The 26,923-nt window shown below is 37.6% G+C and overlaps 1 protein-coding gene across 1 annotated transcript in view; it reads left to right on the top strand.

Moving 5' to 3' along the window:
* The window catches only part of gpc1a (glypican 1a), a 90,472-nt gene extending 66,133 nt beyond the window's left edge, over positions 1-24,339 (top strand). The window contains exons 3-9 of the mRNA XM_088912868.1: positions 1,293-1,684; positions 11,164-11,329; positions 11,668-11,798; positions 15,098-15,217; positions 17,174-17,307; positions 17,808-17,983; positions 18,404-24,339. Of these exons, the coding sequence (XP_088768994.1) occupies positions 1,293-1,684; positions 11,164-11,329; positions 11,668-11,798; positions 15,098-15,217; positions 17,174-17,307; positions 17,808-17,983; positions 18,404-18,615 (1,331 nt within the window). The 3' untranslated portion in view covers positions 18,616-24,339. The remainder of the gene's footprint in view (positions 1-1,292; positions 1,685-11,163; positions 11,330-11,667; positions 11,799-15,097; positions 15,218-17,173; positions 17,308-17,807; positions 17,984-18,403) is intronic.
* Positions 24,340-26,923: the final 2,584 nt, after the last annotated feature.

Here is a 26,923-nt window from a genome sequence, read left to right as displayed (position 1 = left end):
TACTTATATAATAATTATAATAATTTATATTTTTTATAAATTCATAATTTATAAAATATGTTCCTCCTTGCTCCTTACAGGAAAATATGGCTATACTTCCTCCAGGGTTCCCTTTAAAGCTTTGAAATGATATAATTTCATTTTATGCTAGTGCAGTTCCCTTTTTCCATGATGAATCAGAGTTTCTAAACACTTGACTTGATCTTACTTAACTCATTGCAGTATAAGAAATTATGTAGATACTGTACGTATTGTAACCTTTCTCCATCACCAACATGCACAACTACTAACAGGTTTGTTAGAGAGAGCAGTGGATGAACCAGGGTACAAATACTGGCCCAAAATACACTGAACAAGGGGTTTAAAACTAGCTGGCCTCGGACTTTGTGTGGTCAAAGCTGAGTCATGCTGCAGGGCATTGTGGGAATGATGACAGGAGACTGTCATATGACAGTCATCTAAGTCATACCCACTGTGTTATTAATGGTCAGTTCCTGGGGCAACATGGATGATTTCCTCTTGTCTGCACACAAGGAAAATCACAACCAAATGTAAATATTGCCTCCATTACTAGACCTTGTAGACAAAAATAAAAATTATTGTTCACATATTACTGATTTGTACAATTTACTTTGCCTGTAACTTTTAATGTTTGAAACATTATGTGCTCAGTGTTAATAGTCCAGTTTAGTAAACAATGTTGATGTCATGTTGCAAAAGCATACTGACTAGATCAGTCAAATCATTGTTTGTAGAAAAAAGTTTTTTGGCATGCAGAATGTTAAAAGTCATTGTGGGGCTCATGTATTAATTTATAGAAAAAATGGTAACTAATACATCTCTTGCAGTTACAGGTTGTTATTAGTATTATATGCATTGCTTGTTAACTGTTACAGATTTATCATTCTTATAATAATAATAATAATAATAATAATAACATCACTTTATTAACCCGTTACAATTTCTTGCAGTAGGAATTGTCTTTTCGCATGCCCCAACTTGCTCTCCATAAGACACAGACACACAGATAGGGAGAGAGCCTGGGGTCAGAGCGCAGGGTCTGCCATTGTACAGTGCCCCTGGAGCAGTTGGGGTTAAGGGCCTTGCTCAGGAGCCCAATGGAGTAGGATTCCTCTGCCAGCTGCGGGATTTGAACCGGCAACCTTCCAGCCACAGGCGCAGATCCTTAGCCACAGAGCCACCGCTCCGCCCCATTAATGTGTATTAATGTGTTATCAGAAATTTTAGTTTTTGCCTTTTTGTTCATTGCCTTCCTTTTCATCTCCGTGCAGGATACTTCCTGGATTTGCTGAACCAGTCAGAGCGCTCTCTGCAGGACTCTTTTCCTGCAGTGTACGGGGAGCTGTACACGCAGAACGCCCGCCTCTTCAAGGACCTGTATGCCGAGCTGCGGCGCTACTACCGCGGCTCCAATATCAACCTGGAGGAGGTGCTCAACGAGTTCTGGGTGCGGCTCCTGGAGAGGCTCTTCAAGGCCCAGAACCCCCAGTACGTCTTCGGCGACGAGTACCTGGAGTGCGCCGTGAAGCAGACGGAGACGCTGCGGCCGTTCGGCGACGTGCCCCGCGAGCTGAAGCTGAAGGCCACGCGCGCCTTCATCGCTGCCCGCTCCTTCGTCCAGGGCCTGGGGGTCAGCGGTGAGGTGGTACGCAAGGTCTCCCAGGTACTGGATCTGGCTCTTTCAGTGACAAGCTCATCTCCACTGTTTCGTTTTGTGTCCCTCTGTCCCGTCTAAATTCAGCATTGCCATGGGTCAGACATGCACTCAGCACAGCCAACTACACACGTTATCATCCTTTATTGTCATTATAATTATGGGTCATGTTCTATTGGAATATGGTCTTATGTAGCCAGTATAACATATATCTTCATATAATTAAGGCTGCATAAGGTGCTGTAACAACATTCACTGACATTTATAACTGTTGCTTCAGAAGATGTAACAGGGACAATAGTCTTCCTAACAATACATACAGTAAAAGTTGTTTCTGCAGAGGTCATAGCGTGTGTTAGAGTTAAGGTTCTAGTTAAGACTGGAGTAAAGGTAATTATACTTACCTGTTGTAAATGGGTATTTAATCATTAGTAATGCTATTTTAGTGTAGTTATTAGGCTTCTGTAGAAAACAGATTCAATGAAATTTTACTAAATTAGATGCATTCAAGTTCTGGTACAAATGACAATCTAAATCACTTGAGGTTTCTGACAGATTTGAAAAAAAGAGACATGAAGCACTGTACCAGGAGCTATCATTATCTGAAACGGCAGTCTTCTTCGGATTTACCTGGCACCAACATCTGTTGGATAATTTTTTTTCCCTCATTTTGTCATGCAGAGATAGCATGATGATGGAAATATTTAAATTCTCACTAATGCTGAAAATGAATGTTTTATACAGTATGCTTTCAATTAGAAGTTCCTTAAATCTTGCTTGAGAACTTTTTAGTACAGTGCTGTCATCATGTTACTCCCACTTCTGCATTTCAGATGCAGGCTTTGGTGACAAAACATCTGTCTCTCTGCAGGATATAAAAACTAAAGCAAAATAAGAACACTTTAACATTGAAAAGTACGAAAAAAAGCAGGTTTAGTTTGTCCATAAGTTCTTGAGCACCTATTTTACTGCACTAATTACCATATCCATTCACATGAGAGTACCATATTAAAAATCCTGCTTTAGTAATGTAAGTTTTAGTGGGTGACACTAGGAGGCTTTTTTGGCAGGAGGTCCAAGTCTGAGAATCACAGCCTTAAAGTAAATAGAATAGGCCATCTGTAATATGACTTACTCCTCTGAAATGAATTCTAATGAATTATTTGTGAAGACATTTTATCTTCTCCTTTATTGATATAATGTAATAATGAGACAAGTTATTATTATATTCATTCTGTATAACGATTTTCAGCCCTGAGGTTCTCAAATTGCTTTGAATATACGAAGGGTCCCGCTTCAGCCACAGCTGAAATGCAGCACACTCCTGGGTGACATGTGGCAGACATTATGCACCAGCTGCCCCACTGCACAGCAGATCAGGTGGAGAACTGAGAAATTGCTTCATCAGTTGAATTCAAGGATGAATTGGCCCTGTATCTACAGGACAAGAGAGAGTCCAACATGAAATATTAATAGTCCCTTATCATCTACATCAGATGTTTAAAAAAAGCAGGAAAGGCGATCTGAATAAAGAATATCACTCTGAAGCCTAATGACTTTGATGTACCTTACTTCATTAGCCTTGTGGAGCACTGTTAGAATATTTTTAAACTGCATTAACAGATTCCAACTTCTAGAGCACTTGAACATGTGCATTAAGTGCTGTCTTTACTGCCTCAATTGGGCTACCTGTCCTCCCTTTATAATTTTGAGCTTTATTTGGTATTTCTCATAAATGGATAGCACATTGGATATAATACCACCCCCCATAAAACATTATGTTTGAGCTGGGTTTTTTATAAGCCTGACTGGCATACCTTGGTACCATAAACTCATTTAGCTAATTATGGATGTTACTAATGTTACCTGAGACACATTAACCATAAATGGGGCTCAACAGAGATATAATTAACATTATATCATTATTTTTAGATGTATACATACTTCAGCTGTTTTTATCTGTATTTTGTAATGAATAAAAAAATCATTTTAGCAATGCAAGAACAAAAATAAGAAAGAACACAGGCATACAAGCACTATTAAGCAGTAAGCAGTAAAAGATGGAATCGATGCACTCTAAAATGAACAGTTGCAAACATAAACCACAGCTATAGGGCAAAGCAATCAACAGATGCAACTGCAGTTAATGTCATTGTGCTGTGAAGAACGTTCTGGCCCTTCCTGCTGTGAACTCAAGGAAATTTGCCCAGAGGCAGCTCAGACCTTGGAATGAATCAATTATAAAAAACATACTATAGATCTTAATTGAAATGCTGATGGGGAGAAAGGAAAGCAAATTCTAAAGGTAGACTTACTTGGCATTTTAGGAAATGGTGTTCATTGCATTTATGCACATTACAGAAGTGCTATCGGTGACACCAGGATTATTCCCAGTGTGAGCAGCAGATGCTTTTAGTGTGAGTGTTTTTAATGTGTAGTTTGTATCGGGCTCAGTGAAGTTAACGGATACCTTAAATCAGTAAAAACAAACATATTTGTCCTTTATTTGTCCCATTGGTAAAAAGAACAGAAACATTAACAGCAGGAGATGCTGTCCATAGTGAGAGTTGTAATAATTTCTTGTATCTTGTTAGATTAAAACAATATACAGGTGTGATGATAAAGTTTGCTGGCCTCCTTGAACAGCCTACTTATACATTTCCATGGACAGACACAAACACTAAGGTTACCAATGTGTGGTATACAAACATCTTGTTTGTAGGTGTTCCATTGTAAAAAAAAAACGAGCCTAAATTTGATGTGAAATTGTAAAATTAATAAATCTAATGAAAATGTTTAGATTTATAAAAAATAAAAAGGGTCACATTCTAATGGCAGATGACAGGGCGTTCCATTAAAAAACCTTTATTTTTTATTGTTTGCATCCTGTTGTTCATTTCCTGGCTCCCCCTAGCTGCACAATCTGGACAACATACAGTAATAAAAACCGCTTAATAGTACTTCTCTTTGCAAAACATTTTATATACTGTACGAAATGGGAGAGCAGACGCACCAACATTAATGTAGACTCCTAAGCATGCATTGCAAGCACTGTAGCTGTTATCAATGGATAAGCTTTCAATTTAAGACTTCGGAAAGTAAGTATGGAAAGCACCATTTGTTTTACTCTGCTTGACAGTATTGTGACTTACTGTATATGGGCAACAACATAAAGGCGATGCTGCCTTTATTAGGCAAAGCAGGAAAAGGGGGTCATTTTTTAGCTAAAATGTAGTTGCCTCAAGGTCAGTCACTGATACCGTATTTTCTTGGCATCTATGGATGCTGCGTTCTTCAGTTCCGCAGTCACGTTCTATGCTGCTGTTTTGCTGCTGGCTAGAAGTGTTTTCTGAGGTGTGTACTCTGTATAGCGGTTATCATCTTCTCCATTAGCTGCAGGGGTCCCTTCGTGTACTTTATTTGCCTTCGTAGTCAATTTATGTTCTGTATTTTGCTGGCTCTAGCTGCCTTTCTGGTTAATATTAAAATACTATAGTGTACTAGGAGCTGTGTGGAGATGGATCTTCAAGGTGCTCTTACGAGTACAGTAAATTTGATTTCCACCAGTGGCCCAACAGTCCTTGCATTTAATTGTAGCACAAGACATTCAAGTGATTCGATTAGCTTTTTTATCCTCAGAAGTCATGCTCTATATAATCAAGATAGAAAGTCTATCTGTTGTTTTTTTTTTGTTTTGTCTAAATGTTTGGAATTGTGATCATTTAAGCTAAAATCAATATGATTTCCTCCAGTGGGAGAAAATAAGCGATTTAGGAGGAAAGGGTACTCTAAAGGGAAGGCACAGATCCACACGTCTAAACAAAAGCCACATTTTAAATGCCCCAGTGCCATGAAAATGTAAAGCCAAACTCATTTGCCGAGAATGTGCAATTGAACACACAGCCCTCCCAATGCTTCCCTCAGATGAACTCCTGGTGTGTGGACTGACATATGACGAGGCGCAGTTGGTGTTATTTAAGAAAATAAAATTGTCCACATAGTGTACCTGCAGGAGCTGGGTGGAGTAATGAGCACGGTCCAGGAGGCTCTGCTCTCTTTCTTCAGCCATTTCCCTGCCTTAACAGCCTGCTTGCTGTCTGATTGACTCGGCAGGGGGAGAATAACATTGAGGATGTAAATTGCAATTTGGTTTAACAGCCTGATGTACAGCTCCCATGTGCACCGTCTGGCATTTAACTCAGTCTGGGTCTCCCCCTCGGTCTTAATAAGCTTCCTTCATCGCGCATGTTGTGAAGCATAATAGGAAGCTTATTGCTTTGCCTCCTTCTTTTATTTCTGTTGTTGTAAAGATTTATGAGCCAGGGCTGGTATGCTACCCTGGGCCGTGTGGATGGTCTGAATTCTCCACACTCTATCCCTTTATCTGTAATTGATTGTATTTTTATGTCACTCTAATTCTTAATTATATCCTGCTAATTGTGAAATGACTAAGTGTCCTCACCACATACAGTTATAATCAGTTGTTATGGGGAGTGGTGTTTTGAACCAGAAATAAGACGAAATGCTCTTTGCCAGTCATTAGTAAGCTTTGCTCTTCCCGGTTTAAAGATTGTTTATTGGTTTTTAAATATGGTTTGTGGCTTAAGCTCTCTGATTAATGGTTTGTGAAGGAATATACATTTGGAATAAACTTTTTTTATTTCTTTGATATGAATTCAAATGGAAAGCATTTTAAATTAAATCAGAATCATAGTAAAGGAGGAACTCCTTTTTTGGCACTTATAAATCTCTGAATTATTCAGTCATTCTTCAGACCATTCATCCAGACATAATACTGTGTAATCCTGTAAAAACAATACCCTACTACTTTCATAAAGCAGGCTAATTAATTTTTGTAAAACAAAGAAAATGGGTTTGATGGTGATCTCTGATGTGTTGTTCAGCTGAGAATTACATGGTGTTCCTATAAAGCTGTGAGAGAAAGCTCTCACTGTGGCTGCTGGCTCCATGCCTGACTGTACCCATTGCCATTGTTTGCTACCGTTCAAGAACACTACATTCCCAAGCATTGAATTAAAAAAAGTAGGGCACACACAAAATATTTCAGCTTTAGAGGCTGGAAGTCTGAAGAAACTGAACAAAGCAGGGCAAAAAAAAAAGGCAATATTTTTCACTAATTGCAGAAAGCGTGAAAGAAAGTGGGTGTTTGTTTCTTCCCAAGCCTTTGGGGTGACCTTCTTCTATCCCCTCCCCCCACCCACAAAAACCACAATTCAAAAAAAAAAAGGCAGCAAAGAATGAAAACCTATGTTCACACCAAAAGGGACCGGCTGGAAGACAAAACCTTCTTTCTCGGTCTTTTTGCCCTGTAAAAGAAACTCGGAAGGAAAACTAGACATTGGTGTCATTTCAGTGCCGAGGCACATTCTCCACAGTCCTTTAATTAACAGAAAAACAGGCAGCATGGAGCTGCAAGCAAGCAGGCAATTTGTGTTAATCTGAGCCAGCAGCAGATATTACTTGATGATGTCCCACCTGGTTGCACATTGGGTCATTATACCCACTGCAATTTATAGAACAATCTCAGACTTTGCACCTTGATCTGCTATTTATTTATTAATGTTTAATAAACATAAGACCGCAATCTCACATGTGCAGCAGGTGCGCTAGAGTCATGTGATTGTCTTTCTCTCTGCAGGAATATTGCCTCAGCTGAAAGGGTAACTTCCATCCTTCCTGTACAGTATATCTGAGAGTTTAAAGCACCCCTTCACAAGCAGTGTTGATATGTCTAATGCAATGCATTTCACACCCCTTTATTTGGAGGCCAGGTTAATCTCTTTTCTAACCTCTGTCAGATTTTAACCATTACCCACTGTTTTATTTGTTTAAGCTAAGAATATTATAGGCCCATACTTGTGATCAGTGTAAACACTGCACTTGATTATACACACACACAAAAAAAAAACTCATGGCTACAATCATTCTGTACTGTAGCTAGCAGTTGTGGAGGTACAGGTACAAGGAGGACAGGACTATTTTTCCTATTACTTTTGTACAGGGACAGTAATATTCTATTAGAGAACAATATGAAGAACTTGAATATTGCATTCATTTCTTGAACCATTATAATATGCTATATTATAAAATGCACAGATGATATTTAAAAGAATACAGTTGGTGGTAAAAGACATGTAAGCAGTAATGCTAAATTATTGAAATAACATTATAGGGTTTCCTATAATAGCTATATAGCAGATGGGAATGCATTGTGTGTTGTGCCATATAACAAGAATGTCAGACTTAATCTGCTATAGTCAGAATATTTCAAGTTTAGCTGGATTTGTGGGAGAAATGTTGCTTTAATGCAGAACACTAAGTATGTTGCTTTTTAAGAGCTTAATTTAAAGTGAATAAAGCTCAGAAACGAGAATAAAATTCATGAGAGTTTCTGTATACTTGCCTTGTCCTCAAGCTCATTAATTTTCTAAGCTTTTCACGTTTCACACCATATCTGACTGTCCTGGACGTTGCGGCTCCTGTCTGTAGGTCAGGTGGCTGCGGGCCCAGCCATGTCTGTTTGTCTGGTAGGATGATGTTTGCCCGTCTCAGTGGACTGATCGCTTGGCTGGATGCACTGGGAGCTCTGCCTGCCCACAGTTCTGTGCAAGGGAGCTGTGGCACTGGATTTATGGGTTTTACAGGGAAAAATGGTGATAAGTGTTTTATTCCCCTTTGTAAAAAGCTTGCCTCCAGGCTTTGGGCTGTGCGCTGGAGTTTAATGAGTCACAGATGCCTTGCCACTTTGATGTGGCTTAATTTGTCCATTTAGAATCTCTCTATTAAAACAAAAATCTCTGGTCGGAGGAATAATAGAGCTGAGAGAAATGAAAGGCACACCATGCCCGTTTGGGAGAAATCCTGGGATAATGTTTATAGCTTCATAATATTTAACTCTTGTTTTACAGCTTTATTGGAACACCATAGTGACTGATTGCAGTTATTACATACTGTATTCTGTGTTCTATTCTCAACTTACCAGCATACACCAATAACATATCAGTGACATTGTGGCAATTAGCAGTAGATGTTAATGTTAAAAGATCAATTTGATTTTGGAGATTAACAATATATACATATACAAATTATTTGATTATATTTCTATGGTTAAAGCACAGGATAATAGTTCTTTTATTGCACTGAATTCAACATAATAAGAATTCTTGTATATAGTGGACCCTAGGCATTAGTCATTTGTGAATTATGTTTGAATGCATTAATTATTTCCTCAGTAAATGCTAGAAAAACTACAACTTATCACCAGTGTATATACTGTATACTACAGTAAACACAATCTCATGAACATCAGGGAGAAAAAAATAGCTCCCGTTTTATATGCCTTCAGCACATTTTCCTCTGAATCTTTACAGGGTTTCACACTGAGATGTTGCTGTTAAGGGATTTGAGAAAAGTATTGAGATGCATCTCTGGAGATCCAAACTTCTGTATGCAGATCTCTCCGAATGGAAATATTTTAAAACTGCTGCTGTGTGTTATGAGATGCATTGTAGAATTTGCTGGGAACAAGAAATAGAAAAGGGGAGGCATTCCACTTGGATCCTCGAAAACATCCAATGGCATGGAGTTGGCTCTTTACATTGCCGGTACGACAATGTGATAAATAACGGAGAAGCTTTATAATTGCTCCACAGGCAAGAATACAAAGTTAAAATCCGTGTGCAAGACACTTGAAAACAGTAGCACTTATAGGTGTCAATGCTCAGCAACCCCTGGAGATATCCAGCAATTTGTTATCATTAGCTTTGTGCCCACATGTAACACTTGCCTGTAATGCTGGAGAAGCTCCAAAGTGCTGTTATATCACAATCCATTTTCCGTGTTCTTGAATATTGAGAAACACTTGGGAACAACTGCATTGTAAAATTAACTGATTCACAGAAAGGTGCATGTGATGGCTGAAAAAGAGAAGAGAAGAACAAGATACTGAAAATAAAGGTGTGAAAGTATGTAATGCACAGTGAGTCTGTATGTGCTAAACAGAAAAGTGTGTCTGTATGTGTGATGGGAATTTGCTTTAAAATGTCATTTAAAACAGTTTGATAAGATACATCTCTGCAATGTACAGGTTGTTCTCAGGACTCTGTCCAAGGTCCTGAATGTCCGATTTCAGTCATACTCTTTGTGATGATTGAGAGTGTCATTCCCATTTGTAAGGCCTACAATTTGAAATTATATGTAGACACTGAAGAATATTGATGTTGTAATTTGAATTACTTAAGCCAGCAGAATGGGAGACTCCATGAGAATATTGTCCTTAGACCACTGTGTTGGGAAATGAAATGCAAAAAATAACTTACCTGGTATAAACTTACTTAAGCACAAAACAGTTTATCCAAAATATTTTAAACTCCTAGAAGAGCGTTTCTGAGAATTGTCATAATTATAATTAAAACTATAATAAGATTATTTAAGAATGGACTTATTCCTTACCCTTACAAATCCTAGAGTTGGCCTACACATGCCTGGTAGAGAGTTTGCTCTCTTGTAACATCTCCACTTGGTTTGGGAATCTTGGTGTCAGGAGTAGAGCCAAGTTCTCAAGGATTATAACCTATACTGTAGGCAGCAAAGTTATTGGTCAGAAAAAGAACCAGCTGAACCGCATGTATACTCTGAGTCTTTACAGGAAAGCAATGCTAATAGTAAATGATGCCTCACACCCACTACACTCCCTATTTCATAAAGTACCATCTGCTCAACATTTTAGAGTACCAAAGGCTACAAAATATCACATTTTTAATAAATCATTCGTTCCGAGTGCCATTAATCTTTCAAAATCTGATGAATGAACCACTTCAGAGTACTTAATTGACAGTATATATACATTATATGTATGTCACACTGAATCTTATGTTTTGTGTACTGTATTCCATTGTTATTTATATTGCATTGATTGTACACATCTTGTAAAATCCACTGGTGTTTTATGTACTCTGCATTATACAATTTTTATTGTTGTCTCAGTGAGGCCAAAGACATTTTCTACTATACTGTATGTGGACAATAAAGTAGATGTTACTCTTACGAGGAACAAGCAGCTTTTTCATAATGGATGAAAGGAAAAATGGTTTTATGAGATGCTCTTGAACATTAAATTAAAGAGGCTGATGGTGTTAGGGATGGAGGTGGAGGATGGCAATTTAATTTCTTAGACATCTTTAGCAATGAGCAAAGCTTGGTGACATTATAAACCATTAGTACCCTGCAGATAGCAGTTAACAAGATCAACAGAATACATTCCATAAGTCATATGGGCCATAAAGGACAAAATTGAGCCAGGAGCTGACTGTAACATAAATTCCTCTGGGTAGGGGCGACCTGCACACGCAGAGCTTACTGGGAATGTGACATGCCTCTTGTTTCCACACAATACTAAAACAAGACACAAAACTATCATTGCAATCATAACAATTTGCTGTGAATTGAAGTCGTGTTGTATTCTGCAGGTCCCGCTCAGCCCTGAGTGCACCCGTGCCCTCATGAAGCTGATGTACTGTCCGCACTGCAGAGGAATGCCTTCCGTGAAGCCGTGCATCAACTACTGCAGGAATGTCATGAAGGGCTGCCTTGCCAACCAAGCAGACCTGGACACTGAGTGGAGGAACCTCATAGGTGAGTGGAGCTCAGTTATCTGCACAGACATACTGTAAAAGTAGATATGACACCTCTGAGTATTTTGCTTATTAAAGTGTCTGTACATTTGTTCTCTCCTGCTTCCTAGGTTGCCTTTATTGTTTATATTGTATAGAGAAGAATTAAGCTACAATAGCAATACAAACAGTAAGAATTTCTACTCCCACTCTTCCTTTCTTGTTGTTCTGATTTTCCTTCCAGAAAATGGACACCAAGAAAAGTGCCCTCAATGCCCAGATATTAACTTTATTAAGTTGTAGGTGTCACCCCCCCTCTCCCCACACCAAGGCTGTAACCCCTCTCTCCGCCCTCTCCAGAGTCCATGCTCCAGGTGGCTGACCGTTTCAATGGACCGTCCAGCGTGGAGGTTGTCATCGGTTCCATCCACACCAGGATCTCGGAGGCCATGGTCAACATGCTGGATAACAGTGCACACTTCACCAGCAAGGTCAGTATGCAGCAATGCCCATTCCTACATCTAGCAGCTCTGCTCTCACTCAGTGCAGTGACTCATAAGACAAGGTTCCAATGCAAAGTGTCTGCAAATCACACCACTTCCCTGTGAGGGTGCAGAACCCACTCTCCGTTCAAAGGAGCCGTGACTGAAAAACACCAGCACATGCCAGTATTCACCAAGTCTGAGGAAGTGTTAGATGTGGGCTATAAAATGATTCACTCTTAATGTTTGTTTCAGTTTCAACCATTTCAATCATTCTCTGTGCTTTAAGGTTGTAGGATAACATTAAATAGTGCAGGAGACTCCTAGAATTAACCTTCTTACGTATTTCTAACAAATCTAACATTCTTACAAATGAAATATTTGATGTGCCAATTATTAAATTTAAGTTCAAATTCAATCAAAGGAGTTTCACAAAAACTTAAGGTATGTTCCAACCTACTTTTAACTTTTTTTCCTTTTAATGTATGTACTGTACTTGTTTTTCTAAAGCCTTTAAAGCTGTGAAATACAATTTAAAGAAAGACAAGGCAACCTGGATCTCAAGATCACTCTCTTGAGGCTATTATCCCTTGAACATATAGTACCTAGACACTGAGTTGTTTTAGAACACATAGAAAAACAAATGAAATAACAGTCAGTGTCCCTTCTACATACTGTAGTGACAGCAGAGCTTATAGCATGTTTGCCAACAGAATACATTACACAAAAGACCTACAACAATGCCCTCTTTATTAAGTGTGTAACATTGAAAACCTGGCCAAATTCATTAGGGACGATTTTGCCAAGAGGTAAATCTTTTATATTATAATAGGTGGACGTGTGAGGTAGGTGTAACTGACAAAGGTCCATTGTTACTAAATGTGGGAGGTAGTTATACAGAAGGAAAAGTTGTACAGCTGCCAGGTTTGTTCTTACCTCCAGCCAGCAAACATGTGCTTGGATACAGAGATGATGGTTTTTAGTGACCTGCACTCTTGCATTCATCGGCAGGCACTGGGACAACTGTTTGGTTGTAGAATGGATTTTTTCCAAGGGTTTCATTTTGAGTAGTGTTGTAACTAATCATTTCTGTGGTTCAGTGAAAAACATCAAGCACATTATTGAAGGGCTTTGTTGTTTTGCAAATGTGCGAGATGAAGGGAAAAGACCAAGAAAAAAGGAGGGGAAATGCCCAGATTAATGAGCAAATACTATAATTTTGAAAGTGCAAATGCTGTTCAAGGAAATCAGTAAAGGACTGAATCATAGTATTTTATCATTATTTTAAGTATTGTACAAAGACAGGTTGGCAGACACAGGAGGTAGAAGAATGCTAGTCTTACTGACTAAACTCAAGTTCAAGTTCACATTTATTTGTCATTCCAGCCATAAAGAGGTATCCAGTGGAACGAAATATCGTTCCTCCTGGTCCGCGGTGCAAGACAGGACAGACAGGACACCGATATAGACATTGTAGACTGGATACACGTAGTTCAAAGTGCATATAGTGCAAATTACAAGGCAAATACATAATACAATATACAGTATACAACACACTTGGGGTTGTAACACCCTGTTTCTGGAACTGGAGTGGGTGCAGGTAGATTCCAGGGTGTTGAGGAGCCTGACAGCCTGTGGGAGGAAGCTGTTAGAGTCTGGTGGAGCTAGCCCGTACACTGCGATATCTTTTCCCAGATAGAAGAAGGGCAAAGAGTTTTTGAGAGGGGTCATCTACTGTACTGGAGCCCCTGTGTAAGCAGTGTTTGTTGTAGGTGACAGAAATGGAAGGGAGGGAGACTCCAATGATCTTTTCAGCTGTTTCCACAATTTGTTGCAGGGTCTTGCGGTCTAAAGTGTTGCAATTCCCAAACCACTCTTAACAACCATAAACTGTGGTCGATAATTCGATATAGCATTAATGAACCAAGGCAGAAAATTAGAAAATTAAGTTTTGACAGAATATATACAGTATATATTGAAATTTAAACGTTTAAATGTTTTTGTCAGGTCAATTCTTTATTGCATGTTGATCAAATTTAAGGCTCTAATTTCAAGAAGACATTTCTTAGTGATAGAGTTGTACACAGCCCTGCTTATTAAGACATAAAACTACTTAATGATCCTCACCTAATGTAACTCTACTTCAGCTTCTCATTTAATATTCACTTTATAGGACAGAAGTGACAGTCACTATCTTCGTTTTGCTGTCATCTTCTTTGCCTCTCCTTTCATCTGTGGCACACAGTTGTCTCTATGAACCCTATTCATCTCACAGTATTCAAATTTATGGACACTACTGAAATACAGGAATAACCAGAACTTTCTCTTGCATCATAGAATATAGACTTATTACATTGGTTATCAATGAAAACTAAAATATGTTTCACAAATTTGCAGGTTATCGATGTTCATGAAATGCAGGTACACAATTTTACAAGTCACTCTTTATAACAATGTAATGACATATTGTAAAGTAAATGACAAATGTAGAGAGCATGTGGAGAATTGTAGATGCTTCCACACATTGCATTGTCCCAAAGCCAGAAAAGTAAAATCACAAGCACTATGCCTTTTTTCTTGAACACCTGAAAACAATCGTCATAACTGAGCAAAGGGAAATTACTCTGAATTCCAGTTTTCCTTTTTCTTTCATTAACATAGTACAGGGGTACATGTGGTTTCCCAGTTGTTTAGTATAGTTTCACAAAAATAAAAAAATGTTGGAATCTAGTAATGATCTGAAAGCTGTTTGGGAGCCTAGATGGAACAAAGGGATGCACATAGCATAAGTACATATTGAATAAGGACATAGTCAGCTGTTAACACAACCACATTTTTTAAAGAAGAGTTTTTGCTATCTGAAATTTCCTAGCAATTCTTTTGCCGTGCTCCATATTGTATTTGAGCTAGTGTGGCTCTGTAGTCAATTTTAAGATATTTTATAATCATGAAAAGTGGTTGCTCAAAGTGCTACTATAAATGTAATGAAAGGTAGCACAGTATGATTTATTACTGCAACAAAAGTTTGGTATATGCTTTAAGAAACATGGTGCAACATTAATTTACTTCCATGGTTCTTGCTAATCATGTTTATTATGACAAAAATATCTGTCAGAGAAGCAAAGAGTAATGACATCAGAGACTCTTATGACCAAGGCGTTTTACAAGACGGAGAAAATGAGCTTGCAGGAAAAGACAAAGGTTAAAAACTACTCTCTAAACTGTTTTATACATACAGTATGAACATAAACAATACCAATTGCAGCTGTATGCAAAGACAATACAAAAACTGTTTCGTTGTCTTCCAGGTGTTCCAGGCCTGTGGGACCCCCAGAGTGGGAGGCACCCAGATCTCTGTGTCTGAGGAGAAGAAGAAACGTGGGAAAAGTCCTGTGGATGAAAAAGCTGGGCTGGGCTTGGAGAAACTTGTAAGTCTTGCTCTGTTTCACAAGTGACTCTTCCTAGATGCAGCAATCCACGTTTCTCCCAACATGCACCATTTTCAAAACCTCCAGTTTACTATTCCCAATGCCAGCTTCTCTACTGTCTTCTTAAGACTAAAAGAACCTATTCATTCACATAACTGCCCTTCCATATCCTCTGTTCGATGAATAACTCCAATTAGTAGACATTGCTGAGCTGTTGAATTGAAAAGCTGAGAGGGCCTGGTCTTCTTATCAGTGTGGCATGGTGAGGGACCGCAGGGGACTGCCATATAGTTACAGCTGTTTCCCAAATAAATAATAAGCATGGCTGGGGATTTTGCAGTAGGATGTCTCAGTAAACTCTGTTTGCGTACACTATGTGAGAATTGTGCTTGTTTCAAAGGATGCATCTCTGAGAAATCCATGTCCTTAGATTATATACAGTAGCTTATCATCTCTTCACTTATTAAGGGTGTGATACTATGTAGTATCATTCATATTCCGTCTGTGTAATTAATTCAGTATAGACACCAGTGGTTCAGTGGTTCACTTATAATGGTTATAAGTATTCAAAGTTAGTATAACAATTTAGGCCTCATACACACACCTTGAATGTGAATTCAAGTTTACCATTAGATCTTAATATGGTTGATATTCTGTACACATAGTTTGGTTACAAAGTGCAGCAAAAACTGCAATTGCTAGTACTGGAATGGGTATCTAGTGTGGTTATTGATTCAGTTTGGTTCAGTTAATGTGCACTGTGTGCACATTATTAATGGCACTAAAGGAGCTGCAGCAGGTTCTCTGTGGATTGCCATGCAAGAACCAGTATCAGCTTTTAACAGCTTCTTCCATTCAAGTGAGTCATTTGGATACCGCTCAGGTCATTCTCATCAGCCTTTTGGTTGAAAGAGCACACAAGCATTTTGCTCTGCCATCATGATACTGCAAATAGTTGCCCTTTCACTTAGTGCAGCACAAGTAGAAAGGTTTCTCCTCTAGCTCTGCAATGAAGAGCATTTCTCTTGTGACAAAACTCTGGACTGATTACTGGCATGTAATGTACTGTGTGGTTCAGAGTGCTAAAGCAAAAACACAGTTGTTATCACACACAAACCTCACTATTGGTTTGTAATGGAGGTCTAATGCATTCAGATTCAATTGTTTGTTTAAATCTAGAGTGCACTCACTTCAGCAATGAAATGAGTACAGTGAGTACACATTGTAAATATGATTATGTTAACTGTGATCTACATGTACATTGCCTAAGAGGGAATATTTGTAAGCTTACAAAGTGTTGTTTTCCAGGCCTTATTTTGCTACGATTTTAGTAAAAAATGAAATCTGCCTGCGTTAAAAGAATTGGGTGGTATTTAGATGAATCTGTGCCATGTCTGTTGCTTACGAATGCCTGATGTACATTAAGGTAGTTTAATCAATAAATCTGTTGGAATTTATTTTAATTTCAGACGTGGCATCAGACACTGCCATCATTATTATTTACTGATTGTATTAACAAACCTTTTCATATTTTCCCATGAGTAAAATTTAATTTAACAGAGAAAGCAAGTATAATATACTGTACCACTGTATGAAAAGATATTTTGTAGTCCCCTCTTTCATACTGTAGCAATAAAGCAGGGAGTTTTAAGAATAATTTTTCCTGAGTTTGGGTGAGCTGTGTCTGGATTGTTGTTGAACAAATGGCGTTTATCTGACAGAAAAATCTGCATCTCTACTTACAGTTTTCTGTATGCTTCAGTTCTGCAAAAATGACACAGTGTATGGAACAGACTGCTTTTGCTCATAGATTTTTCACCTTTGGTTTCAGTTCTATAAAAGCAAACTTCAGCAAATTATATGTCTGCCTCTGTACGGAATGCAGACGGTGATGTATTTTGCCCATCCATTCTTATCATGCTGTAGTGCCCTGACTCTATGTACTGTTTCTGGCAGGTGTCTGATGTGACTGGTAAGCTAAGGGAGATGCAGCAGTACTGGGTACAGCTGCCCAATGCTCTTTGTACTGACAAGGTTTCTGCAGCACCAGCCAGTGAGGATAAATGCTGGAATGGCATGTCCAGGGCAAGGTAGGACCACTGCACATATTAATGTACTCCTTAATCAGTGTCTATGGGATACTAGCAGGCGCTGCTTTTACAACTCAACAATTACTGGGAAAGGCAATGCTTTTGAATGTAATGCATGTTGATTTCTGGATGATTTCAGTTCTAATCACCTTCCTTTGCTTCTAAAACATTGGGTCAGCTGTTGAAACATGAAGTATTTCCTATAGTGACAGTGTTTCCTGTGAAATGGGATTTCAATGACTACAGCAGTCATGTAAAAAGAAGACACTAACCTTTGGTAGAGATTAATTAAATTTGCAAATATGAAATGTGTACTAGGACTGAAAGGCATAGAAAAACGTACTAGCAATGCTGAAATGAGCACTATACTAGAATTAAGGGTATCTGTTCACATAATGTTAAATCATTGAATGTTCACAGTTGTTGCTTTGTATGGTTGAATGTAGTGCAGTTGCATGAATGGACCTCAGATGGAAAAGTCTCTGGATGTGTCATTTCAGTTATCTCCCTGAAGTGATGGGTGATGGCCTGGCCAGCCAGATCAACAACCCTGAGGTGGAGATTGACATCACCAAGCCAGACATGACCATCCGCCAGCAGATCATGCAGCTGAAAATCATGACCAATCGGTTGCGCAATGCCTTCAATGGCAATGACGTGGATTTCCAGGACACGAGTGAGTGAAGCAGGCACAGCTGTCTACAAGACAGTTCTGATCTCGTAGATGACGACATTTCTTTTTTTGTCACTGATGTATTGTATAAGAAGCCCGTGACTAAAACAAAATGCAGTGAATTCATGCATTCTCATTCAGAACATGTAGCGCTTGTCGCACAACAGATAAATGAAATAACAGGAAATAGCAGATGATAAAACAGTTGCTCAGTACAGACTAAATTTCAGAATTGCTGAGCTTCTGCTGTTTGGTTCATTTCTTAACAAATCAGTTGTAGAACAGTTTCTTTTAAGTTGCAGATTTTTGTATCAACACAGGTAGAGAAAAAGGCACAAGCCTTCTGATATGTAGCTATTGAAGGGGATATCATTATATATAAATATACTGAAATGAAGCTGTCTCTTGGGTTCCTTTTTACAGGTGATGATGTCAGTGGCTCGGGAAGTGGGGCCTGCGTAGAGGAATTGTGCCCCCGTAGCACAGATCGCAACACCATCCCCAACACAGACCAACCAATACAGTACGCCATTCCTGCCGAGAACAAGAAGGTCGTCAAGGGCACAGCCAGCCAAGCCCTTCCCCACTCCACCCTCCTCCTGCTCTCATTGGCTGTGGTGCTCTTCAGGCGGTAATTTACAGGCTGTGTCACCAATTGGGACTGAGTTTGGGGGACAAGGGTTGGGGATGGGAGAGGGGGAGGGGCAAAGGTTGAAGCCGTTAACTTTGCCAAAAAAAGAAGCATAAATGAATGGACTATCTTTTATCTTGGAGGAAAAAAAGGAATAAAAAATTCTTAGTTTTTTTTTTTAATATATGGCACGATTAGAGCTGGTCTTTGGCATCTTTTTATTTCCGGTGTTTGGGTTCTCTGAAAATTCTGTACCTCAGAAATGTTTTAAAAATACTCTATAGATATTTATATATATTTGAATTTTGTTCCTGGAACCATCTGATCTCTGAGCTGGCTTTGAAGTAGTGCTGAGATAAACTTTTGTTTTTCCACTGTTTCAAACAGGTATTGGGTATATTTATTTATTACAGGAAAGGAAACCCATTGGGGGAAAAATGTTTTTGAGTAGTGAAGTGAACTGGCCAAAATACTTAGTTTCATATTATAACCATTTGATCCCAAATTACTTGCATACCTAACTTTTGATACACTGCTAACCTTGTGTTTTAAGGCTATGTTTATTGTAAAGGAACCATGACAAATATTGCCTATCCAGCACATTAGAAATGTTTCAGCACACTGTTTTTTTACAAGAAAACTGCAAAGTTAAAAAAGATCAATGCTCTTTTTTCTATTTTGAACGATTTCCCTTATTTTATTAGGACATGCAGAGTGCTGTATGAAATGTTGAAAATTCAAAGTTTTTGCTCAGCCCTACTAATTAGCTGTGGATAAAAAGAGATAGAAAGATATCCTCCCAGGATCTTACTTTTTAATGGATTATGAGATGCAGAAGGAAAGATGTTTGTTATCCACTTTCTAGGGGTTGCATTTGAAGACCTAAACATTTGGAGATCTAAATCCATTATGTCAGATTCAAGTATTAGCCAATAACAAGAATCAAAAGTAATTTACAATGCAGGGAGGCCATATTTACCTTCCAAGCTTTTTGTTTTTATAAACAAAAGATTTGTCAACCTGTTTTAAAAATCCTGCATTGTTAAACACTTACAAAATACAAGCTGTCCATCTGCTTCTCTTAATTTCTCATTTCTTTAGAAATGTTAGGCTGGTACTATAACAAATACATTAGACATCACACAGTCTTTGTCTCTATACAGTCTATGATGTCAGTTCAGAGACGTCAGTGGATGTGTGAAGCCTGGTTTCTTTATTGTTAGTCTTATCTGTTAAACTTCAAGCCGGCACCTTCAGGTACGATGAAGAAGATGGAATAAATAATGTATACAGATCGTTTCGGTTTTGTTATTTTTATAGAGGAGTCTTTCCAGATCAAAAAAGAATTGTTTGTTTTTTGTGGGAAGTCTAGATGAATTGTGAAAGGGGTTTTTAAATATTTTAAATGTTGTCTGGCTTCTGAGTACTTCTGGCACTAAGACAACTGTCACTACATCAGACTTCTGCCACCTTTAAAATTGAAAAAAAAGTGTTTTAATACTATCTAGAAAAGGAAGTGTGTGATATGGAGTACCAATACATTCCCACAGAAAGCTCCCCATTGTACTAAGATGCCCTTACTATCCCTCATGTGAACACGCAAAACAGAAATTCTAACTGAAGCCTTTATATAGTTTACAGTATGTTGCCTTGGTGTGCAGCAGTAGTTTAACTGTTTTGTTTTTCTTGCTGTTGTCTGCGATTGCACAAAGAAACTTGAGCAAAAGGAGTCTGATTCATCCTTAATATTTAATATTATTATTTAATATTAAATATTTACTTAATGTTTTATGTTAGGTGCTCATTCTCAGTCCTGTATGTTAATTAGTACCATGCTTGGAATTGATTATATTTGCACACAGACTCTCATCATTTTATTAATCTTAACTTCTGCACACAGATCTCCAGACATAAACTCAGTTTCAGTAAGCACACATTATATCATGCTTATACTAAGAAGCAGCATATACTAACAAGCAGCATATCTGTGTGAGAAATATGTAGATACCTGCCACAAGTGGGTAAATCTGTAATACTATATGCTAAAGACAAGAGTTATATACAGTATATTTAGCCTTTGGAGAATGTCAAAATCAATTCTGGAATTTAGATTCCATCTCTGAAATTATGGTTTTGTCATTTTAAAATTCTCAGTTTACAGATGTGATAGGACATTGCTTTAAAGGAGAATTAGAATATATGTTTGGTGCTGTTGTTCCTAAAACCTTGTGTCAAATGTATGTGAAAAGTCTTTAAAAATGATTGTGTCAAACCTATTTCACATTTTCCTATCTGTTATCATTACACCAGAGAAGGACCATTGCCAATCCTAAATGTAAGAAGGAAAAAACAAAACTTAAGATCCTGAACTTATCTTTGAGGAAAACTAAATTTCTGGTTAATTTTAAATCTGTATCAGCTACAATATGTGATCAGGTTACCCCTTTTGATGATTATAAATCCAGAAAAACAAACAATAAGGACCCTTCACCCAACACATTAATTCACAGAAGAGGATTCACAGAAGCCACTCTTCTGTGGTTCAGAGGACCATTGTGGGACAGATTCTGCTGCACATTGTTCAGGGTTTATTATTTCAAAGATTCAAGATATAGAGTATTGAGTATTCAGAGTATTCAATCTGCAGTTATACAGAGAAATGTTTGTTCTTTATCCTGGCGTTATATTTCTTAAATGCGCAATCAATGTCGCTAAAACACCAAGGCCCTTCACATCACAATAAATTTAGTAAGAAAATAAAAAAATCAAATTTAAATCTTGAAACATTATATCCAAGGTCATTTGATTTGTAAATAAATGGGAAGCAAGCCATATTAGTTTAATAAATTAAAAAAATAAATTCAATATCAAGGAGTGCATTAAAATAACGTTGTCTTCCTGCCTCCTGTGGCTGTAAAAGGGTCAGTGTTGGCAAAGGAAGTAAATAAGAGCCCTCTTCAGCTCTGATCTTACTGTTTAAGACACAAGGCTACGTTGTTTTTCACATAGTTTGGGTTTTGTTTTGCCTAATGTCTTGAGATTGTACATTCAATCTGTTTAGGGGGCAAGCGTAATTGCTGTAAGTTAGTATCACTCTGTTGTGAAGAATGTGGAGATATAGGATGTAGTGAGGATGTCTGTGGCTGATAAGTAATTCACACTGAGGTACTAAAAGCTCGGCTTTATTCTGGCTTTATTCCTGCCCTCTGGGAAAGTACTCAAAGGTACTGATAATTGCTCCTATAATGAAGTCCAAGTCAGTGTTTACACCTTAGTTTCTCCCTGTTCAGTCTTGTCACAACTTGCATTTACATCTTTAGGCAACACTGCTGGAAACACGTCAGATAGATCACGTGAGGAATGACTATTACAGATGCAGACATGAGTGATACCCAAAGTGCTATGCAATCCTGGAGGTTTCATGCTTCAGAGGCTATGTTAAGTTCTTTCCCCAAAAGTAATTCTCTTTGAACCAATACTGTTGGTTATTTGGTGTTTCAAAGAAACATGCTCTTCAGCTTGAAGAGAAGCCGTCAGGCCTCCAGCTTATACAGTATGTGCATTGCGCAATGCTGTGTTGAAGCCTAGATTTAAGTAATTGAATTTTAATTTTCTCATAACTGAAAATAACCAGGAAAAAATGAGATTTTTATTATTTAAGTGGGTTTTTTTTTTGCAAAGGCATGGCATCGGTCCTTTCCACCCAGGTTTGTCTGAATAAATGTTTATAAAGGCATTTGAGATTGAATTACCATAAGCAACTACCTTACGGAAGTTAACCATTAATGAAAGAAGAAAAATCACCATTACCTCCCTATCTGGATTTGAACCTTCTTCAATGGGTCTGAAGAATGCATGGAATGTAGGGTAGTTCCTGTTGAAAGTTTCCATTGTCTGCTACAACTAAAATGGCAAAAACAATGTTCGACATCAAAATGTGAATATGGATTTTCATAACTGACAAACCCCAAAACCTATTTCTTACTGTGTGATGTAAATGTATTTCTGAGCAAAGCCATAAGTCTATGCTAACTCCTTGTGCTTGTGTTCCCTCGCTCGAGTACAACATCCCACTGTTCATTGCCATCAACCTACAGTTTGAACAGTTGGTTCCTTCAGAAGCTGAAAAAGTTCCACTCTGTGATCCATTCCCAAGGTATTGTAAAAGCTGATTTCTTTCAGTAGACAGCAATATTAAGTACACTTTCCAGTCATTAATATACTTATTATGACAGTGCACTGTGGGCATCAGTATGTCCTCCTGTTTTCTCAACACATGGTATAGCATAGCAAACAGTTGCACAAAGAGTTTGCTTAAGCCCTGATAGTGTCAATGGGTTTGTTTGGTACACCCATGCCTTAAGGTGACAAAATTAAACATAATATCCAGTGGGGCTGTGTATGTTTTATCTAACACTGTAATAGGAGTGAGGTTTTCCTTGTGCCTCAAAGTGCTTGTTTGGCTGTTGTTTGTTTTTAAAATGTATAAGAAAATGTCTGTAGGGACCACAGCAGACTATCGAAACACTGTGTATCAGTGGGTCATGAAAAGTTTAACATCACTAGTATTACAGCACTCTTTCAGGTCTTTGTGTTGTGTATGACAAACAATGTAAAATGAAGAGGCATTTTTCTTCTTTCAATAATAAAAATTCCAACATATATCCTGAAGAAATGTATACATTTTGGTTTCTAAACATATGGGGGTTTATTGTGTCAATAGCTAGTATTGTTCACTTTTCAATGCTAGTATTTATTCATACAGAGCTGTATGAAGAGTTCATATGACAGATTTTCCAACAATATCTTTTCACATCACTGAGGAAGATTGACTTTCCTTGAAGTGATTCTGTTGCTTAAAAGGAAGGAAATGAAGCTGCATCACACCAGAAACAACTGATTGAGAAATAAAGTTCATGCTTTCTTTACTGATCTAAAGTCATGCCTGTAAATGACATTGAGATGGTGTTAACCATTAAAACTTTGTTATATGAAAGACTGATAACAGTGTAAAGGATTGATGTAGTTGCAGGTATGCTCACACTGTATCTGAAATTTCAGAAGTACTGCTTTTGGACATGTAAGAATATAAAAAGATTATAAACAAGAAACAGCTTTCTAGGTTTCTAGGTTGTTTGGTTTCTGGTAGCTAATTGATCCAAGGATGTCATCTACTATATCTGTTTCTTAAAAAGTCATGGTGTTAACATGAAGGCTCAGCCCCTAGATTGTGATAATGGTTGTGCTCATGAGTGAAATTGCCTGGGAACATCATTGGTTAGTTGCACAAGTCTTTGGATCAGAATTGTTTTACTTGTTTCTTCCCAGAATACAGTGATTATGTTTAAATGGTGAGTTGGGGATTCTTAATTAGGATATATGTGATTGCACATGTGAAATTTTAGATGCAGCACCCTAAAATAATTTAAACAAAATAATGAATTCTGACTAAATATCAAAAATGCTTAATTATTTTTCTGGCACTTCCTGTGAAGACATTCTTGTGATGTGTGACTTTTTTCAGATGATCACTGATAGCCTCAGATTCATATGAATACTGACTGGATAGCATTTTAAAGTTCTGCCATTTCTGTATAAAGAAGTAAGATAACCTAAGGACATTTACCAAGATTATACTAACATCTGCTGAGTATACAACAAGGCAACAGGATTTCTTTCTCTATTTTTTATATAATATTTCCATTTCAATAAAGCTTTTTTCTCTCCATCTGTTATCCTGGTCTTTTTGAAATCCCTCTACCATCGTCACCAGTGCTGCTTGAAGATTAAAATTAGAATGCTTTATTATTTATATCTTAATATCTGTAAGTTGCCTGGCCAATAAATCTTTCTTAGACAGGTGACTCAGCTCAGGGAATATGTAAGAATGCAGAATGTGTTCCAAGGGTCCAGCACACCTTTGAGGAAGGCAGTACAGCTAAGACAGAAAAACTGTGCATGGCAAAAGAAACCGTTTCGGCTCTGTGCTTGAAAGTAAGGGTCTGGTGACTGCTACTTCTTTTACCAATTAACAGATTGTAAACTCCCTTAAACACGTTAAATGAGAAGCATCACAACACATGTTTTTACAAGCATTGATTAAATACAAAGTTTAATTTTTGCAATTCTTGTTAAGAATTAATTGATGCTTCGAAATACAAACTTCCAAAATGTATGCATTCAAAACTCAAAAGTTTGTATACTGTACAGTGGATGATTCCTCTCCACTTCTTTCACTGTATAGCAAAAACATCTCTTCTCCAAGTGGCACAATGGCTGAATTGCTGTGGTAATGAGACATTGTTTTTTTTGTCAAGAACCCAAGCACAGAAAAAGAGTAAGCTCCTAAATCTGCAAGTGTTTTTCTTCACAGCTGAAAAAAAAAAGGATACAGCTGTTCATGTCTGTAAATGCCAAAATTATCCTAAAGGCTACCTACCTGTTTACATATTGAAGACACCTATTTTAGTGTAAAAGGCGGTTATGTACAGTACAGTATATATATATACACCCAGTATGTCCAGATGTTGGGACAACAACTGACCACAGAAAAGCACTGGTATCATCGTTTAAATTAGATGACGTATGATAGTATCTACCTGATCTATCAACAAAAAAGAAGAAGAGATCTCACCTGCTAACAGTGTTTCACCATTTCAGGTTTAATTTTATTATGGATTAAAAAAATAAGGGTACTTTTTCAACTATCTGATATTGTACTAAACGTGACGCCCTCAAAATAAAATATTGAAAGATTTTTCAGTTGACGTGTGGTTTGTAGTGTGTATTGTTATGAAATGCATCACTTCCTCTCAGTATTTAGAAATTAATTGCAGAGCATCTGGTAAGTTATTTGTGTTCTTTGGGGCATCCTGAAAAAAAACAAACAAATTATCCACAATAACATCTTTTCATCTGCACTGCCTGTGCAGTTGTCAATTTAATGGGCCAATCAGTTCTAGCAATTTGAATGTTCAAGGTTATTTACATTTTCAATTACACCATTATTCTTTTTTATTGACTTTCGAAGATTATAAAAATATAAGCACAAACAGGTACATCTAATTGGCATATGTCTGCTCAAGTCTAAATGGGATTCAGATAACCTTGAAAGTCACATACTGTAATCACTAGTTCATTATACTTTAGTGACCACAAAACTTTGCAGGTACTGTATACAGGTGGATTTGTCTTTAAGTTATAATGCACTTTCCTTAAAGTAGAGGCTCGCCCAAATCATGTTTTACTGTAGAACACTTCATACAGATACAGTATTTGAAGTTTTCCAGGTGCCTAAACCTTTGTTCTTAAAACCATATTGTACAATAAGTGATATCAGTCACTGATGCTGACCAAAACCTTTTTATGAAACACATTTGAAATTGAAAGTCTAAATGAAGGGACTAACTGCTGGGGAGCAGCAGTTACCCCATTTTAATTAAGTGATCACATACAGTACTGCATGGCATGGTGGAGTGGTGATTAGTACACTAGCTCCAAAGACCGAGTTCATTTTCATCTTGGGGTTTCTGCATTGCGCTCGTACTTTCTCCCAGTATTCACATGGGATGTCACTTCACGCTCCAATCTTGTCCAAGACTTTTCTCAAAGACAAGTAGATTAGATATCAAAAGCAGGTCTAAAATACATACTGTATCATATCGTAAAATATGTACATTGATCAGATGTTTACATACTGTATTATAATCAATGCCAGGAACACTGAATGTTTGATCATAATTCAATGTGCATAATCATTAAGCACCAAAATTGTGTAATGCACAAATATTACATAATTTATTTTAGTTTCAGTGCAAGCTAACATGGAGTCATGTGCTCACCATACAGGTACCTGAAATGTTACAGTGACTTTATTAGTGATCCTAGCCTCTACTTGTATACTTTACATACAGGGGTACAATCAGCCGTGTTTTTGATCTTTAGCCATTGTAGATTTAAAACAATCTTGTGCCAACACGACTATGTGTAGGATCAGATACTATTATCATATAGCAACATTGTAAAAAGTCACTCTCTTTTCAGAAAGTCAAGACCGTTGTCTTAAAATAAATAGCATATTCATACAGTATGTGGAGAGCACATAATTAATCCATCATATTCAACTCTGTATAATTAGAAGGATTGATAAAGTGTACTGACAGACTTTAAAAAGGGATAAGGAATTACAGTATATCAAGTTCTCCTGTGATAGTAATGCCTAAGCCTAAGACAAAGTCTGAATCTCACCTGCAGACCAATATTAATTATAGGTGTATGATTAGCAAATTATTCATCCACACTGGACAGGCAGG

This window comes from Atractosteus spatula, chromosome 4 (genome assembly GCF_055471065.1).
Source record: "Atractosteus spatula isolate fAtrSpa1 chromosome 4, fAtrSpa1.hap1, whole genome shotgun sequence".
In the NCBI taxonomy this organism is placed as follows: Eukaryota; Metazoa; Chordata; class Actinopteri; order Semionotiformes; family Lepisosteidae; genus Atractosteus; species Atractosteus spatula.
Note: the sequence above shows the minus strand (reverse complement) of the source record. Positions and strands in the feature narration are given on the sequence as shown.